The sequence below is a fragment of the Bubalus bubalis genome, chromosome 10 (assembly GCF_019923935.1).
Source record: "Bubalus bubalis isolate 160015118507 breed Murrah chromosome 10, NDDB_SH_1, whole genome shotgun sequence".
NCBI classification, from domain to species: Eukaryota; Metazoa; Chordata; class Mammalia; order Artiodactyla; family Bovidae; genus Bubalus; species Bubalus bubalis.
Genome location: NC_059166.1, coordinates 9,845,050 through 9,865,077, shown reverse-complemented (window position 1 = coordinate 9,865,077; position 20,028 = coordinate 9,845,050). Strand labels below are relative to the sequence as shown.

The 20,028-nt window shown below is 49.0% G+C and overlaps 1 protein-coding gene across 8 annotated transcripts in view; it reads left to right on the top strand.

Annotated features, from left to right (window-relative positions):
- Nucleotides 1-20,028, top strand: part of ZDHHC14 (zinc finger DHHC-type palmitoyltransferase 14) — a 292,894-nt gene that overhangs the window by 239,467 nt on the left and 33,399 nt on the right. For all 8 annotated transcript variants that reach the window (XM_044924052.2, XM_006075700.4, XM_006075699.4 and 5 more), the window contains 2 exons: nt 5,640-5,777; nt 9,200-9,248. In XM_044924052.2, coding sequence (XP_044779987.1) covers nt 5,640-5,777; nt 9,200-9,248 — 187 coding nt within the window. The remainder of the gene's footprint in view (nt 1-5,639; nt 5,778-9,199; nt 9,249-20,028) is intronic.

The window sequence follows — 20,028 nt, the reverse complement described above, 5'->3', positions numbered from 1 at the left end:
TTTTCTACCTCTGTCCAGTTTTAATATGTCTCCATTTCTCCTTCTTTTTAAGGCCTCTTTTCCATATTTCATCTCTTTGGAAAATCAAATCTTCCTTTAATCAGAGTGGCCTAGTCCCTCAGCTCAGCCTCTGCTGGTCCTCCGTTGGCTCAATAGCGCCCTCCTCTGAAAAGTGTGGGGATAGCACCTACCTCGTGGGGCTGGATAAGTGAATGGCCCTCAGTGAATGGTAGGATTAATCATCATTGATAATGTTATGTTCATTAGTATTTAGAGTTTGGGGTTCCCAAGATAGGATCATAATTCTACCGAGCTATGTTCCCACTGGCCATTTTAATGGAATCTCCTTTCTCCACTTAGGATCTGGTGACTCTGAAGTTGCCTGGAATTCCTCCTGATTTAGAATTCTAGCTGAAGCCTTGGGGTCTCCCAATAACCCCAAGCACCCTACAGAGGTTTTTAATAAACTCACCCCTGCTTCCCACCATTGCCAGACCGGACAGAGCCTGCTTCTCCGAGAGCTGATTCACACTAATAACCGTCCCATCAGTTCTTTTCTACTTTTATCAGCATCTTCCAACTCTCAGCCTTCTCTGAGCATCTTCAGATTTCCTAGTCCCCTGCCCTTTCCTGGGGTTGCCTGTGTGCATGTATGCTCAGCCGTGTCCAACTCTGCGACCCCATGGACTGTAGCCCTGCAGGCTCCTCTGTCCATGGGATTCTCCAGGCAAGAATACTGGAGAGGGTTGCCATTCCCTTCTCCAGGGGATCTTTCCTACCCAGGGATTGAACTTGGGTCTCCTGAGGCTCCTGCATTGGCAGGTGGATTCTCACCACCTGGAAATCTCATCTTTCATCAGAATATTCCAGTCTCTCCACCTGGCGGGCAGAAATAGCGATCACAGAGGAAACTGTCAAAGGCAGTTAAAGGCACTTCTTCCTGTGCTCAGCGTGTATCTGTCGGGCATGTGCTTCATGCCAGGCACTCGAGTACTGTGGCTCTTAGGGGACTCGACGTGGCTTCTCACCTCAAGGCCTCACCTGGGGAAGGAGAGGAAAGAAGCCCACAAACCACAACAGGGAGCGTGATGCCCACTGAGGTGTGCGCAGGGTGCTCCAGCTGGCTGACTCCAACTTCACATTATTTTAGAGAAATTTCTACGTTGATTGGCCCCCGCCACCCTGTGCTCCATGTTCCATTCCTCTTGCCCTCAGGCTCTGTCCCTCTATTCAGCACAGCCGAGCACAGACCCTGCCTCAAACAGCCTGGTTTCGGGAAGGGCTCCTCATTCGATTAAAGGAACCCTCCAGAGAGGCTGCAAGGGCAGAAACCACACCCTTCTGGCAGGATTCAGATTCAGAATAACAAGTCTAAAGCGGTTGTTTTTTTTTTTTTTTTAAAGAGCCTTCATCTCATCCACGGAGCTACCCTGGTGGCTCGTGGGTAAAGAATCCACCTGCCAGTGCTGGAGACGAAGGAGATGCGAGTTCAATCCCTAGGTGGGGAAGATCCCCTGGAGAAGGGCATGGCAACCCACTCCCCTATTCTTGCCTGGGAAACCCCATGGACAGAGGAGCCTGGTGGGCCACAGTCCATGGGGTCGCAAAGAGTCAGACACGATGGGTTAGGACATCACACGCACCCACCTCACCGCTAGGGCGTGGGACACCAGTCAGTCTTCCCACACGGAAGATGGCAGACTGCCCTCTAATGATGGTTGCTTGAAGGGTCTCAGATGCTGGGGCTGCACGCCACCATGTTGCCAGCGGTGTCCCCTCCACAGGTGTTCTCGCCCCGCCAGCCCCCGCCTCACTCAGTCCCTGGGAGGCACGCGTGTGTCGGCTCACCCAGGCTGAGCTCCTGCCGCTCCATTTCTCGCCTTCAACCCTCCAGGAAGGATGCTGTGTGCGGCCAGCGTCGCGAGCAGACGGAAATCACTGTATTCGATGTCCCTCTGTTAGACGCTCGTTCTTGGGGTCTGGATGCTGAAGTGTCCTCACCAATGAGACAAGGAACCCCTGGAAGCCAGGGGGTGTTGGATACACTGTTGTAGGTCATCTCAGTGGTCCCGGCGCCTGATACAGTGCGGGGCTCGCAGGGACACTTCCCCCGGGCAGTGGGGGCTGGTGGGCGAGGCTTCTGGAGGCAGCTAGAGCCAGCCAGCCTAGCTGCTGGTAGCCCTGCCACCCTGGGCAATGTGCTTGCTCATGGGGACGTCCTTGGGGTAGCGTGAGGGCTTAGTCAGTCCTCAACAAACATTTATTAAAGGCTTGGAGTAGAGTCAGCAGACAGAAGCAAGTAAAAATAAATAAGGTGATTTTTAGATAAGGTGCGTGAAGGCGGCAGCGGCTGTTCTGACATCATCAGTGTAGAGCTGACATTTGAACCTGGGTCCCCCGGGTTCAATAATAATAATAATAAAGAGATTATTGGGTGAGACAGAGAGTCTGCAAGAAAAGAAGAGGCACAGGCATAGCCTGGGGTAAGCGAGGCTATGACACACCCTGACACCCTAGAAATCAAGAGGAGGGAGGAGGGCACCAGAGTTCGGGGTTAGAGGAGGCTGGGAGGTGGCCCTGGGCTCTGAGCATCCTTCTTCCACAGAGATGCACACCCAGCTCTCAGGCTCATTTGTGTGTGTGTGTGTGTGTGAGTCACTCGGTCATGTCTGACTCTGTGACTCCATGCACTGTAGCCCACCAGGCTCCTCTGTCCGTGGAATTCTCCAGGCAAGAACACTGGAGTGGGTTGCCATTTCCTCCTCCAGAGGATCTTCCCGACCCAGGGATGGAACCCACGTCTCCCACTTTGCAGGCAGACGCTTTACTGACTGACCCACCAGGCTCGTTTACCACCAAGTATCCAACAGTCACAAAGGAGACCATGAAAACCGTTAAGTCAAAGTCTTTCTCAGCAAGCCTACACTGTTAGCGGGATTTTGTCAGCCAAGAAAAGAAAAGGGTTTTCAATAAGGCAAATTTCCAAATGGAAATTGCTTCCACTCAGGGCTGCCGGAGAGCCAGGCGTTCACACCCACCCTGAGAGATTGCTCGTCTCCTCCAAAGCCCCCAGACCCTGTGCCCAGGGGTTTCGTGTGCATCATCTGTTGCTTTCCTTCCCTAGCAGCTCTGCCTCCCTCAGGAAAGTGCATTAGCTTAGCTCACGGTGAGCTTTCTAAGCTAAGAATACACCTACCCCCTGACCCCATAGAAATGATCACGGTGCCCCATTAAGACCTTGGTACTTAAGAGTGGGGGCATCCATCGTGTTAATTCTGCCTCCCCAGCTCTGATGTCTCCTCTGCTGGTGGGCAACTCTCGCTATAGTGGGCAGGCTCGCCCGCCACGCACTTGGCATCTGGAGATCAGCTTTCACAGCTGGAACCAGAGGTCCCACCCTGACCTGGCCTTCTGTGTCCCCAGCCTCCACATCTCATTTTCATCTTCCATAGGCATGTGTTAAGCAGAAAAGAGGTTTCTCAAATGATAGCCTCAGACTCTTAGGAAAATTCGGTTGATCCCAATTTCTTTTCTCTTTCTACATGTTCCGTATAGACTTTTCCAGTGCACAGCCCATGTAGATCACTGACTTGGGGAAATGAGGTTGTTTTATGCAAGGATTAACTTGTTTGGGCTTCCCTTGTGGCTCAACTGGTAAAGAATCCACCTTCAATGCGGAAGACCTGGGTTCGATCCCTGGGTTGGGAAGATCCCCTGGAGAAGGGAAAGGCTGCCCATTCCAATTTTCTGTCCTGGAGAATTCCATGGACCATATATACTTCATGGGGTTGCAAAGAGTCGGACATGATTGAGCGACTTTCACTTTTCACTATAACTTTTCCAGTTGTGTGGCGTTGGTAACACATGTTGAACTGTAACTCACACAGACACACCATAGGAGTTGCTTTCCTTTCAGTGTCAGCATCTTACAGGCCATTGAGTTGTCACCAGGCTGGTGAGCTTTGAGATTTCTCTAGGGGTGACCAGCTGCTGCTTGCTTTTGTCGCTTGCAGACAACGATGACTCTTACAGTTCCTCTGCCACCATGGTCTCCAGGCATCTTCATGACCTTTTCAAGAAATAAGCTTGCACTGGGCTTCCCAGGTGGCGCAGCGGTAAAGAATCTGCCTGCGGTGCAGGAGACCCAGGATCGATCCCTGGGTCGGGAAGATCCCCTGGAGAAGGGAACGGCAACCCACTCCACTATTCTTGCCTGGGAAATCCTACGGACAGACAGTCCGTGGGGTTGCAAAGAGTCAGACAGGACTGAGTGACTAACATACACACAGGCTTGCACTGAATATAAAATATGAGATGAGTGATTTATGATAGGTGACTGGAAAGGAAGGAAACACTGCCTCGCATAACTTTATGATGTTAATTTACGTAGTCCCACCTCACAGCCTTCTCTGTATCTTTTCAAAGCACACAGAGAGAGATGTGAAATTTGGATAAAAGCTAAGCTTGGATAAGAGTCCAAATGCAAAGCTTAGCATTTCTCCCGTGGCAGGTGGTCTGCTGTGAGTGGCTGCATCAGACACCTCGGATAGGCCTTTTGAGTAGAAGGTCAGCTGGAAAGTAGAGCAGCACTTAGCCATTATTCAGAAGAGGAAGAGTGAATCACAAACGCCTTACAGACTCTGGTGAAATCCCCAGGGTGGGAGGACAGAGTTTGGGATAACAGGATAAAAACGCCCAAAGCCAGCGCTCTGTCTTTTCCAAATGCTCGAGGCAGCCTGTGCATTGGCAAGATGGGACCAGCCCTGAGAAAGACCTGACCTCAACCCCAGTTCCACTGCCTCTGAGCCGTACGGGCCCTGCAGGCAGCTTCCCTCCTGAACCACAGTTCGCTCGTCTGTAAAATAGGGTAGCAGCATCATTATCCTCATGGGAATGTTTCAAGGTCAAATGGATGGGCATATGTGACTTCTCTTCACAAGCTATAAAGCACCACATGCTGGTTTTAAAAAAAAAAAAAAACGCTTTCCCAGAGTATTTGGCCCCACGGGACTCTATATGGTATCCTTGTTTGACAGGTAAGGAAGCTGAGAGTTGTGGACTACAAGATCAGGTGTATTACATTATTTGAAGATCAGAGATCACTAAAAATGATATAAATTTTTTTATGACTACTGAAATGGCAGGGACATTTCTTGGAAAACAGCAGTAACTGGAATGGGAGAACCAGGATTGTCCCTGTGTCCTGTCCTAGGCTCCTAGCGACCTCTGTCTCGGCCACTTAACATGAGAGAAGGTGGCTCAGCACCACACACCCGTGAAGGCAGAGCCCCAGCCCCGCCCAGCCCGGCAGTTACCATCAGAAGTATTGTTACCATCTTAAGGGAAGATTATTCTATGAACCAAAGAGCTTTCTTGTACAAAAGAGGGAAATCTTTGAGTTTCTATTGTAATAAGAATAGAATGCACATCCTTTGTTTTTTCAAAACAGCTAAATTCTGTCAAATTATTGCATTCTTGATGTGTCTTAATGTTGCGCATTTCTCTGAGTGGTGCATTTGGAAATACGAACAGAGAATGTTTTATTATGTTATCAGAGAATGGGAGGGGGAGCTCCCTCAAGTAAAAAAGCATTTTATTAATTGATTTTCCTTTTTTTTTCTTTCTACCTCTCATTTCAGAACGATTTGATCACCACTGTCCCTGGGTAGGCAACTGTGTGGGGAAACGAAACTACAGATTTTTTTATATGTTTATTTTATCTCTGTCTTTTCTGACAGTCTTTATATTTGCATTCGTTATCACCCACGTCATCCTTCGTAAGTATGCTGACGAAATCAGATTACGTATGTAACCATTTGCCTGACTTCAGTTTTCTGATTTAATTTTGATTTAAGATTTTGGTCATTCTGGGCTCTCTTCTCTTTCTCCTCCTCCCTGCCCCCTCCTCACTTCCAGCTGCCCCCGCTTTCTGTTTCTTCCCTCCCTCCCCTTCCCTCCCACCCCCTTCTGACAGCAGCTGCCAGGGGTGCCCCTGGATCAGACTCTTTCACTTACAAGACTTTCTCCTTGACACGTGGTCCCTGTTCCAACCTTGTGACTTCACTTTCTCTTCCGCTTAAGAGATCCCCAGGAGGAACCATCCCCACATTTTCCCAGAGGATAATGTGTTGTCATGATACCCATTGAAAAACAGAAATTTTTTAAAAATGTGAATCTACTTAAGCAGGAATTGTCACCCTCCCTAAAAAAAAAAAAAATGGGGATAAAGACTGAGCTTTCTTACACACAAATCTATAAATGTGAGATACACATTTGATAAGATGTTTAATTATCTGCCAGGACATTGGCAAGCTATGAAGGAGGCAACTTTATTAAAAATGAAATTGGGATATAAGTGATTTTAATATATATTTGCCTAAATGGCATTTTTCACTCCCCTTTCGAAGGTCATAACTTTGAACTCACTTTCCTATAATAGTGATGTGATAAGAAGGAAGCCACTTGGCTTTGACCTGTAAAGGTGAGCCTTTAAACTTCCATTACAGCTCCATTAGCAACATTAAAGACCAGCAATGCCTCTGTCCATATTCCTGAAGTACAATCATCTATTAGCAAGTCCAGAGCCTCTCTCTGGAATGTTTCTAGAAGTATCTAGACACACACCTCACTTTCTTCCCTGAAGCAGGGATTAGACCGCAGTGTGCTAAAACCAAATTTAGACATGCACATTCTCTACTTGCTCTCTTGGTGGGGATTGAATGGGGGTTGGGGGAAGCGGGTGGTATTGGAAGTTTCATATTAGTTCTTTTTACTTTGGACCTTCATGGACTATTCCAAATTTTCACAGGCATTTTAAATCCTAGTTTCCATTCATTCTTTCCCAATCTTTTCATCTAAATGTAACACAAATTTGTAATATATGCATGAGAGCCATAACTTGCTGGGACAGCAGGAAGAGGATTATCACAGGTCAGAGATCCCCTTACCCTTCCACACCACCTGGGAAGGATGGCCCAAGGGCTCTCCGGGGCATCTGTTCTATTTTCAGAGTCTCAAAGTGGCAACAATTAACTAGGGTCCTCAGTTCAGTTGCTCAGTCATGTCCAACTCTTTGCAACCCCATGGACTGCAGCACGCCAGGCCTCCTTGTCCATCAGCAACTCCCGGAGCTTGCTCAAACTCATGTCCATTGAGTCGGTGATGCCATCCAACCATCTCATCCTCTGTTGTCCCCTTCTCCTCCTGCCTTCAATCTTTCCCAGCATCAGGGTCTTTTCCAATGAGTCCGTTCTTCACATCAGGTGGCCAAAGTATTGGAGTTTCAGCTTCAGCATCAGTCCTTCCAAAGAATATGTATGTATTAATAGACAGAAGAAGCAGTAGTTTACACAACTAGAGAAGAAAGAAGTATTGGCATTCCAACATATTTATGACACTGAAAAATAGTCTTTAAACATTACCTCTTATATCATCTTTAGCAACTTCAAAATGCCTACACATATATATAATCACACTGTATTTATGGCCTTGCCCCTACATTCTGGGTATCAGGCAGTTTTCACCCCACACATTAACTCTGGTAATACACACGCACTCTTACACACACCGTGAAGCCCGTCACTTGCCAGCACAGTGGCATTTTCATCTCTGCTGCAGTCCATGGGGTCACAAAAGAGTCAGACACGACTAAACAACAACAAAGTTTTGCTCATTCTGGTTTCAGCAAAATGGAGTTTGCTCTAGCTTATTCTGATGTATTGTTAACCCAATCTTCCACCCCCCCCACACCCCGCCAAAAAAAAAGCCTGCAAGTTACTGCAATGTTTTGGACAAAAGCAAATAGAGGTTTTCCTCTCCCGGTTCTGCACCCCCCACCACAACCCCCACGAAACAACCCCACCCTGACCCCTGATTTGTGCTCAAGAAGGGCAGAGGCTTTACATGACTCCGTGATCCCCCCTACAATTCTGGAAGCCATGGCAAAGGCATAGAGCTGTTTGAGAGCAGCTGGGGACCATGCCCCGAGTCCTCCCTGCCAGGAAGTGGGCTCTGAGAGGGGACACCGGATAGTCAGGGGCGGCCGGGGAGGAAGCCTGTCGTCCAGAGATCACCGGGAAGGTGACGTCTGGATTTCCTCTTAGAGGAAGCAGAGCTTGAGAAAGCGATATGGTCTGGGTCCACCAGGGAAAGAGAAATTGTCTCTTCTTGTCCATCCGTGTGCCTCAAGATTGCGTTTGCTCTGAGATCTGCAGCACGTCCACGCCCCTCTGGCCTGGCAGGGAGGATGGGAACACCTCAAGCTTTCCTTATCAGTTCTTCAATCAGTTGGCATCCTTAGAGCACGTGGCACATTCTTGGGCCTCCAAGGTGGCCACTGGGCAAGAGGGGGTGGGAACTTGGGGAAGCACTGGAACCATCTCACCGTTAGCCTCCCCCCAGCCAGCCTGGCTTCCGGTTCCACCGAGGGTCTGGAACAGACAACGCCACGGAGATGCGCTAGAACCGGTTCGTGGGGTCTGTCCTGTTCGCTCATTTCACTGCCACGCCAGGGCCAGTTTATGTCCCCAGAACACGGGGACCCAGCCTTGCCAACCCAAGGTGGGGCCACTAAGAGCTCCTCCATATGGGCTTTTCTTTCTCAAAAGCCTCTAACGCCAATACACAAAATAAAACCTGCTTTTTGTCAGATGCATCCTCACTCCGGCCCCTGAAGAAATGTGTTCTTGCACAGACAGTCTGTATTCACATGTCTGAAACCCCAAAGCAGTCAGCAATACAGACTTCGGGTTTATGCGTCTGTTTCCTCTGGGTGCAGAGAAAGGCGTCTTTGATACTTAGTCTAGCTTACAGGACTCCCAGGGTCAAATGTTAACCAACTTCGGGGAAATAGTCTTTTGTAAAAGAAGAGAGAAAATAGCATGTAGTATTCTATTTTCCTATTAAAATGAGGAAAACAGAGGAGTAATCAGAACTGTAACTTACAGGAAAGTGTGCAGGCACCCATCTGCTTTCACTGGACAGATATCCTCCAGATGTTGGGTCTACTTATGAATCTGCCATTTTCTTGTTGAATAACTTTGGTGGACTCTCACTGTCCAATCAGTATCAGAGCTCTACCAAATGTAATTTTATTGATCTCGAGACACTGATTATTTTTGTGTAGATGAGAGAGCTTTCGGCGTGAAGGCTGTTTCTTGGAAGTGACGTCTGATTACTAAATTCTGTTTCATTCCCCCAGGTTCACAGCAGGCGGGATTCCTCAACGCTCTTAAGGACAGTCCTGCAAGATATCCTTTCCAGGCTGTAGTTTTTCACCACGTTAATGTGTTAAGTATTGGACTGGCCTTCTCCTCAGTTACTTCATCTTGGGCCTTGGCTTTCCTTCTCATAAATCATATTCCTCTCCTTCTGTGAAGCATCCAAAGAGCTCCTTGATATTCACCTGCATGAGTAACAGCCTTTGAATTGCTTAAAACTCGAAGTGACTCATTTAGCCTCGTTGAAACTGAAGTGCTCTTTTGCTGGAAAACTAAGTGTGAATTCTTGCCCACCTCCAGAAACCCACACTGATTTGCATTAAGTCTGATTGGTTTACGGAGAAGCCAGGCTGAGTTCCAGCTGACTTCAATTTGATCAGCAGGTGGTCCCTACAAAATATTTATGGGTGCCCCTGTGTGGGACCCTTCTTGTTGCGGTCACATGCGGATTCTCTGACCCTCTGTGTAGGTTCTGTCTAGGGGTTCAGTTTGGTGTCTGGGCAATATGGATAACCCCGCAATTATTTCTCAAAACTGAACATCTGCTTATAGCCCTGAGTACAGATGGTCAGTCTCAAGTCATTTGGATTCATCCCATCCTCCCAAACAGTGTACATAGGCATGTAGTATAGTATTTTGAACTTCTTGAAAGAAAACGTTCACCCATGAAGTGCTTGAATGGTCTCCCGCACCCTCCCCTGCCCTCCTGGGTTTGACACTAATTGGTGTAGAGTCAGCCAGCTGGACGCACTGACCTGGCTCCATCTGAGACCCAGCTGTCTGTCTTTTCCATATAACCAGTTAGACTGGATTTGGGCCTCCCTGGTGGCTCAGATGGTGAAGGATCTGCCTGCAATATGGGAGACCTGTACAATCCCTGGGTTGGGAAAGTCCTCTGGAGAACCCACTCCAGTATTCTTGCCGGGATAATCTCCTGGACAGAGGAGCCTGGCAGGCTATAGTCATGGGGTCACAAAGAGTCGGACGGAACTGAGAAGCTACCCCTGGGAGCAAGCTTCATCTTGTGGCAGAGAATTCTTAAAGAATGAAGAACTCTGCTAAAATGTACATGTCATGACCATCATTTAGCTGTTAAGGTGAACCAGTTTGTGTGCCTAGAAGCTGGTTGTGTGCGTGTGTGTGTAGTGATAGGGGTGGTGGTGGTGGTGGTGTTTAGTTAGATCTATATGCCCTCTGCAGAGAAGGCGATGGCACCCCACTCCAGTGCTCTTGCCTGGAAAATCCCATGGACAGAGGAGCCTGGTAGGCTGCAGTCCATGGGGTTGCACAGAGTCGGACAGGACTAGGCGACTTCACGTTCACGTTTCACTTTCATGCATTGGAAAAGGAAATGGCAACCCACTCCAGTGTTCTTGCCTGGAGAATCCCAGGGATAGGGGAGCCTGGTGGGCTGCCATCTATGGGGTCGCATAGAGTCGGACACAACTGAAGCGACTTAGCAGCAGCAGCAGCATATGCCCTCTGTGTGTGTGTGTGTGTGTACTAAGATGGTACAAAGTGTCTCCTTTCTGGCACCTCTGTGTTTATGGGCAGCACAGAATGTTGGCAGTGAGTGCAGATTCTATAGTCAGTTGCTAATCTTTTAGAAAGGGGACAGGGACATATGAAGATATATGAAGGCTCTTGGCGAGTACATCTCACAGGTTTGTCCTGTCTTCTGTTAATGATCTGAGAAGCTAGAGTTAGCTAGAAGTTGGCCAGAAGTCAAGGTTTTGCTGGGAATGAAATTCTCGACCTCTGTGGCTGCTAAAAGCAGGTCCTTTGGGAAATGCCATCTTTGTTGGGCGAGCATCCTCCTCCATCATCACCTCTCTGTGTCCTTTGTTTTCAAGGCACATTGCTTTGGCATATCTCATAGCCAAGCCTTGCCTTTTCTTTCCTAAAGAAGAGGTTCGTCTCGGTCTTTCAGGAAATCAGTTCCGTTATGAAAACATGCTGGTCTTGTTAAGTTTAATAAATGCAACTCAGAACCGGCCTTGAGGTCTTAGGCTGCCAGCTGGAATGCTTCCTGAAGCCTCAGGAGTGTGGCAGCCTCAGCCACCTCCCTCCCCTATCCCCGGGCACCTGTGTCTCTCCTGAGACCCTGGGTCTATGCTGGATGCCCAGGAATCATTTCAGACCATGGCAGCGGTCAGTGAAGGGACTCCTCTCCGCGGGGTTTCCCTGGTGGCTCAGATGGTAAAGAATCTGCCTGCAATGCAGGAGACCTGGGTTTGATCCCTGGGTCAGGAAGATTCCCTGGAGAAGGAAATGGCCACACATTCCAGTATTCTTGTCTGGAAAATCCCATGGACAGAGGAGCCTGGCGGGCTACAGTCCATGCGGGGTTGCAAAGAGTCGGACACGACTGAGCGACTAACACTTTCCCTTTCTCAGTGGGGAGGGTGGAGAAGGGCTGACCTGAGCCTGGGGCATTTCAGCTGTTCGTTCTCCTTTGAGTCCCACAATTCCCGCTGGAGCAGAGAGGAGCTGGGTGATTGGGTTTGTTGTTGCTGGGTCTTCCTGGTATCTGCTCCTCATTCGAATCATAATCCCAGAGAAAGAGTCACAAAGAAGGACAGGCAGCGAGTCCTAGTCTGGAGTAAGAGCCTTTTAATTTCCACTCTGCCACAATTAATAAGGTCTGGGGTCCTTTCTTTTAACTCTTCTGTATCTCAATTCTTTGACCTGTATTCGTGAACTGCCCTGAACTTGACAATGCTAAGCTGACAAATTCAATGACATGGAACATAAGGGAGAATGCTGGACGACAGAGCAGTGCTTCCGTGCAAGGCAGGAGTGATTTCAGAGAGGCTTCTTTTTGTGGCACTATCTGCAACAGGCAGGCTCTGCCGGAACGTCCTCCTAGAGCACACACGTCTGCTTGTTCTCATGGTTGACGGTGCCTGTCGTCTATGTCATCAAGAGCACCGGGTTCCCCAGCAAGGGGAGCAGACAAATGGTGCTGAGAGAAGGAACGACAGTGTATCTGAGTGGCACGCTGTTCATATGGAAAGGGGAGGAAGGAGAGAAATGCGCTTATTTGGTTTAGAGCAAATTTTAGCTGATTTTCCTTTGAAATACCATTCTCAGGTAGAGGTAAAGAGTTTCTCCTGTGGCCCAGTTCTTGAAAACTCATGAAAATCTCAACCACTGACTTTCCAAACAGCATTGCCGTATCCAGGGCTGACCCTCTCCAGCAACAACCTGGCGTTTTCCCCTTTTGTGGGTGCTCCCCAGGTGTGTCCTCCACATTCGGGAGCTTAGCAGCCGCAGCTGTGATAGCACAAGGGCTCCGAGTGCATGACCGGCCCCTTCCGGCCTCCGGACACACCTCCAAGGCTCCCCGGCGCATCCAGGCGGGGGCCTGCCCTCCCACAGTGCCAGCTGTATCAGCTCCCAGCTGCTGTGTAGCAAATAGCCACAAATGTAGCGACTTAAAGCAAATGGAAATTTACCATCGCCCAGTTCTGCAGACCACAAGTCCGGTAGGCTTGGCTGATTGCTACCCTAGATCCAAGGCTGAAACCACGGTGAGGCCGGCCAGGATGCTGATCTGAGGTCTCAGGAGAGCATCCTCTTCTGGCTCATTCAGGTACTTGACTAAAATCATGGGGTGTAGGACTGAGGCTCTGTCCCCTGACTCCAGACTCCCTCTGTCTTCAAGCCCAGTGCCGTGGGAGCTCACACTCTGCGTCTCTCCTGCCTCGTCTGCTCGCGTCTCTGACTTCAGCCAGAAAGACTCTCTGTTTTTAAGGAGAGGACTCACCCAGATCATTCAGGAAAATCTCCCTGTCTCTAGGTTCAGGACCTTCAGTCTACAAACTCCCCTTTGCCATGTGCATAAAGTATTCACAGATACCAGGGATTAGGGCATCCTTGGGGAGACCACTATCCTGTCTACCCCACAAGCCCTCAGGTAAGGGGTGCCCCAGGAATCAGGCACTCATGTGCAGGTGGGTTTGAGAGGACTTTTCTCTGAACCCATTTGGGAAGCTCACTAGAAGTCACCAGGTCACTTTTTTTTTTTTTGAACATTTATTTATTTAGCTGCTCCAGGTCTTAGTTGCAGCATGTGGAATCTTTAGATGTGGCATGCGAACTCTTAGCTGTGGCAGGTGGGAGCTTGGTTCCCCAACCAGGGATTGAACCTGGGCACCCTGCATTGGTCCAGAGTCCTTGCCACTGGACCACCAGGCAAGTCCCCCCCAGGTCACTTCTGTGTCTTCCTTCCCTTCCTTTTCTGTCCTTCTGTTAATCTAGGAGAGAGGGGATGGGAGACAAAAATGGATGGGCTTTTGAAAATGTATATATATATATATTATACATATATAAATATACATTTATATATATGTATATCTATACTCATTATATGCACATATGTGCATATATGTGTATATGTGAGGGAAGCCAGGTGGCGCTAGAGGTAAAGAACCCATCTGCCAATGCAGGAGACATAAGAGATGCGGGTTCCATCCCTGGGTCGGGAAGATCCCCTGGAAGAGGGCGTGGCAACCCACTCCAGTATTCTTGCCTGGAGAATCTTGGCGAGGACCCTGGCGAGCTCTGGTTCATGGGGTCGCAAAGAGTCAGACACGACTGAAATGACTTAACACACATATACACACCTGTGTATATATGTGTGTGTGTGTGTGTGTGTGTATACACACACATAGAAGATTACATACACACACACCCATATGTATCTCCACCCTGAGTTCAGGTTGAAAATGTTAGTAGAATGCCTCAGGAGGTCCTTGTTGAATTAGCCAGCCCTTCACAAGGTGTAGGGACCATTATTATCTAACTTGACTCCTGCTGACTTGGTCCCCACTTGGTTTTGTGGGACCTCCTGACCCACTGTCGCTCTGGGCTCCTGCCTGGAGAAAGATGCCCTAAAGCTGAAGCCTGAATATCCCAGGGAGCTGCCCAGCCAAGCTACAGACCCTCTGATCAAACTACTCCATTTCTCTCTCGGGGAAAAGCAGAACCAAGAGCAAGGTTGAGGAGGAATGCGACGCAAAGCTGCCCAGTAGGAGGGGAGGAGCAGGGAGGGGACGTGGGGGCCTGGGCAACACCCCCAGCCCGGATCTTCTTTATTTTTTTCAGAAGTAGTGGAGCATTTGGGGAATGTCGGACATATCCATACATCAAAGTGAGGTGTTTCTTCTTTACAAAGAACAGACACTTTTTAGGTGTGCCTTTCACACTCCTCCCCAAGCAATGCTCTGTCCTGACCAGGTACTTGCTGTTTGAAATACATGTTTTGGAGAGTTCCTCTAATTGAGTGAGTCTCTTAAGAAGTGCTGAGTTCTGATGTTTTATCATAAATTCATATTCCAGAAGAAAAAGTATGCTTTGGGTCCTACTGGGTTATGATGTATTTAAAAAAAAAAAAAAAACAACAAAACATTAACTTCTGGTTATAAGGGATAACTGTCTTCCCTGGTGGCCCAGCAGTAAAGAATCCACCTGCCAATGCAGGAGATGTGAATCAATCCCTGGGTCAGGAAGATCCCCTGGAGGAGGGCATGGCAATCCACTCCAGTAATCTTGCCTGGAAAATCCCATGGACAGAGGAGCCTGGCAGGCTACAGTCCATGGGGTCACAAAGAGTCGGACACGACTTGGCAACTGAACAACATGAGTAATAAGTAAGGCTGGAGCCGCTCAGATTGCTTGTTCAGTATTTCTGGCTCCTGCCATTCCTCCAGACACCTGTATGACTTTGGAAGCGGCCTGGAGGTGGCTGGGTGGAAGCTTCTAAGGGCAGCTTTTAGTGCAAAGAAAGGTGCATGAACCACCAGGGCTGCTCAGGAATGGCATGGCCTGGGGAGGACAGGTCACAGGGACAGAGGTCCTCAAAAAAAGGATGCATCCTGCTGATCAGGGTGCTTGGAGATTCCAGCATCAGATAGCTGTTAAACTCCATCGCTCTAGCTCCCTCCCTCTGCCGAGGCGCTAGGAGTTTGAGAGTCTATTTTGAGGTGCTTGATTTATGATGGATGAGACTGATGTGTGAAGTTTCACACTCACAGAAGCTGTCCTCTGATGACAGCAGCATGGCCCACGGCGTGTCCTCACCAGACCTGCAGTCTGTGTGCGAACAGGAATCTGCAAAGCACCGAGTTCTTAAACAAGAGGAGGTTTTCCGGCTAAATTGCCCGAACCCAGGAGTGTCCAGGGCAGCCTTTGCAAGTGACCCCTGCAGAAGTGATCTCAGGCAAGAATTTAAAATATTTCAGTAGCCCCCGGTCTGATCTCCTGACCATGATACAAACCAGGCAAAGGTTTCTCACTGTGGATGTCATCTGCAAAATATCCAACTCAAAAGAGAGAGAGATTAGAAACCAAAACGGCGAAGTAGCTGGGACTCGAAAAATACTGCTATGAATAACGGGAACGTGGATAAACTAAAAGCTTGTCATCGGGCCCACGTGGAGCCAGCCAGGCCTTTGGGAGAAGAGCATCAGCCAGCTTGTTCAGGAAGTGTCCGGAGGGTGGGGTCTGGTTCCAGTGCAGCGTGAGGAGGCGGGCAGGGGATGCAGGTGGGAAACAGGGGCAAGGAGAGAGGGAGCGTCATCAGTGGCTGGGGCGAGAATGCCTGGCTCTGACTCGTTGGCCGGCACTGCACAGGCCCTTCCCTGGCTGCACCTCGCCCTGCCAGTGTGGAGGGAGGGACCACCAGAATCACCCTTGATTCTGGTGCACAGGAGCACGTCCAGCCTGGAGCATCCCCCGTCCTCCTCCTCCTCCTCCCTCTCCACCTCCCGTTGCCTGTCCTGGCTCCCTGTGACTGTTTTCTCCCTTTGGTCTCTGCATCAGAGAAGCACAGGCATGTGGCGGCTGCCCGGACTTTCAGCGCCCCCTTCCCTGCCTCCCCTGGGGGAAGAGAGAAAAGGAGAATCTCCTCCAGGGCAGGGGTCTTCAGTCCCCTTCGCCAGGTGGGTCCGGCAAAGGAGGCCCTCCTTGTATCTGCTTCCTTCACGGTCATTGTGCTGAACACCCACCACGTGCAACACCTCCCAGGGTGATAAAGTCTAGAACAATCCGACAGCCCTGAGCTTCGAAGCACATCGACCAGAGGCCAGAGCAGCCACGGGCGGCAGGGTGACTCATTCTTCTCAATGAATGTCTGCGGATGCCGAGATCTGAGCTCTAACTCTGGTTTCTGAAAAGCAGAGTAAGTCTTCAGTGGCATAAAAATGCCACAGTGTGCCCAGAGGAGGGGGCAGTTCCAGAAGGAGCCTGCACCTCCTGCAGGGAAGTCAAGAGGCTTCGGCAGGTGGCGTGTGCACAGGGCTGCAGTTCTAACCGAGATGAGTGTGGGGTGAGTAGGGGAGGCAGGAGGCTGTCTGCAGGGCTGGAGCCGGGCTTGGGTTCACTCCTTCACTTGGCACGGTTAGCGAAGCGAGCACTGGGAGCACAAATAGTGTCAGCACCCAGATGCTGTTACAGATGGACACGCACACACACACACACACACACACACACATGGTGTGGGGCTGGGAGAGGGCACCGTGATGGCTGAGCCCTGCCTGGGGGCCCAGATTGCACTTATTTCACAGCACCGTCTGACAGGCACCCATGGCCTGATGGGCACCATTCTATTTTAGTGGAATTTGGTGGAAGGCTTGGAGTGGGCCCAGGGGCTGTCAGAAAGGGGGCACCTGGGGCCAATGGAAAATTCATGCAGACAGGACAGTTCAGTTCAGTCGCTGTCGTGTTTGACTCTTTGCAACTCCATGGACTGCAGCACGCCAGGCTTCCCTGACCATCACCAACTCCCGGAGCTTACTCAAACTTATGTCCATTGAGTTGGTGATGCCATCCAACCATCTCATCCTCTGTTGTCCCCTTTTCCTCCTGCCTTCAATCTTTCCCAGCTTCAGGATCTTTTCCAATAAGGCAGTTCTTTGCATCAGGTGGCCAAAGTTTTGGAGTTTCAGCTTTAGCATCAGTCCTTCCAATGAATAATCAGGACTGATTTCCTTTAGGATGGACTGGTTGGATCTCCTTGCAGTCCAAGGGACTCTCAAGAGTCTTCTCCAACACCACAGTTCAAAAGCATCAATTCTTCAGTGCTCAGCTTTCTTTATGATCCAGCTCTCACATCCCTACATGACTACTGGAAAAACCATAGCTTTGACTAGATGGACCTTTGAAGGCAGGACAGGTCTTCACTTACCCAGCTCTCAGGGCCCATCCATCCTAGGGTCTGATGATGCTTAGGGGGCCCAGGAAAAGATAGGACAGGTGCCTGAGGTCTCCCAGCAGGATCTCACAGGGAGGTTAATGACCTCCATTTAAGCTCAGCGGCATTTCCAGAACTAGAACTCAGCCCCCTCCACCCAGGAAACTGAGACTCTCCCCTGCTGCCCTGACCAGGCAGATGGAGGGAGTTCTGTGAAGAAGCAGATTATGTCTCAGAAGATTGCAGAGGGGGCATGAAGTTTGGGGTTTTTTAAATCACCCAACTGATACAGGAACATATTCTCACAGAATGAATTTTAGTCATCAGGATAAAAAGGAAGTTTTGCCCTCATCATTCTGTAGACTCCTTGTGGGGTTTTGTGAGTCTTTCCATATGATCTTCTCAGAGTTCAAATACGTATACTGTATGTGTGCATTCATACACAGCAGATGGGGGGAACTGCTTTACCTAAAGGCAATCATACATACCCTTTGAATTGTTCTACAATTTGATTTTCAAATATTTTCTGAAGGCGTGTCAACACATAGATGTCATTCTTCTTTCAACTGTTTAGTAGAATTCCAGAGTATAGATGAACCATAATGTATTCTTCTATAAATGGCTGTTTAGGCTTATTTTTTTTTTTTTACTCAGAAAACGAGGTAGTGGGTTTCCTTGTATGTATCTCTTTGTGCATAAGTGTTCGTGTTTCTCTAGGGTTGACAACTAGATGTAGAGTGACTGAGTTAGACACTAACATAGTTTAAATACCGATTGTGGTGGTGGCTTAGTCGCTCGGTCATGGCCAACTCTGTGACCCCATGGACTGTAGCCCCCCAGGCTCCTCCGTCCATGGGATTCTCCAGGCAAGAATACTGGAGTGGGTTGCCATTTCCCTCTCCAGGGGATCTTCCTGACCCAGGGATCAAACCTGGGTCTGCTGCACTGCAGGCAGATTCTTTACCGACTGAGCCACCGGGGAATACTGATCCCTGAAGAGACCGTGCCAGCTCATGCTCCATTTCTCCCCACCTTCACCCACATCGGTGACAATCTCATTAGGACCGTGATTTTGCCAATTTGATGGGGAGGGGAAAAAAATCGTTTTAATTTCCATTTTCTGGATAATAATCAGCTTGCACATATTTCCATGATTGTTGACCGTTTTTCTCACCTCAGTGCCAGTTCAAACTCTTTGAACGTTTTTCTGTTGGGTTGTTTGTTCTTTTCCTATTAACATGTTTTTTGTATATTCTCAGTACTAATTTTATAACTAGCTTTTTCCCAACCTGTCACTTGCCTTTTAACTTAACTTTTTAACCAAAAAGTATAATTTATTAACAAGTTCTATCTATAAATCTCATCCTACATTGCTCCTGGGCTTCCCTGGTGACTCAGTGGCAAAGAACCCATCTGCCAGTGCAGGGACTTGAGCTCGATCCCTGGGTTGGGAAGACCTCCTGGAGGAGGGCATGGCGACCCACTCCAGTATTCTTGCCTGGAAAATTCCATGGACAGAGGAGGCTGGTGGGCTGCAGTCCATGGGGTCGCTAAGAGTCGGACACGACTGAGCGACTTCACTTTCACTTTTCACTTTCATGCTTTGGAAAAGGAAATGGCAACCCACTCCAGTGTTCTTGCTTGGAGAATCCCAGGGACGGTGGACCCTGGTGGGCTGCTGTCTATGGGGTCGCACAGAGTCAGACATGACTGACTTGACTTCGCAGCAGCAGCAGCAGCATGCACCTCTATGGAGAAGGAAATGGCAACCCACTCCAATATTCTTGCCTGGAGAATCTCATGGATGGAGGAGCCTGGTGGGCTGCAGTCCATGGGGTCACAAGGAGTCAGACACGACTGAGTGACTTCACTTTCACTTTTACATACCTCTATATAAAAAGCCTCTTGATGAAGGTGAAAGTGGAGAGTGAAAAAGTTGGCCTAAAGCTCAACATTCAGAAAACGAAGATCATGGCATCCAGTCCCATCACTTCATGGGAAATAGATGGGGAAACAGTGGAAACAATGTCAGACTTTTTTTTTCTGGGCTCCAAAATCACTGCAGATGGTGACTGCAGCCATGAAATTGAAAGACACTTGCTCCTTGGAAGGAAAGTTATGACCAACCTAGATAGCATATTCAAAAGCAGAGACATTACTTTGCCAACAAAGGTTCGTCTAGTCAAGGCTATGGTTTTTCCTGTGGTCATGTATGGATGTGAGAGTTGGACTGTGAAAAAGGCTGAGCGCCAAAGAATTGATGCTTTTGAACCGTGGTGTTGGAGAAGACTCTTGAGAGTCCCTTGGACTGCAAGGAGATCCAACCAGTCCATTCTGAAGGAGATCAGCCCTGGGATTTCTTTGGAAGGAATGATGCTAAAGCTGAAACTCCAGTACTTTGGCCACCTCATGTGAAGAGTTGACTCATTGGAAAAAACTCTGATGCTGGGAGGGATTGGGGGCAAGAGGAGAAGGGGACGACAGAGGATGAGATGGCTGGATGGCATCACTGACTCGATGGACGTGAGTCTGAGTGAACTCCGGGAGTTGGTGATGGACAGGGAGGCCTGGCGTGCTGCGATTCATGGGGTCACAAAGAGTCAGACACGACTGAGC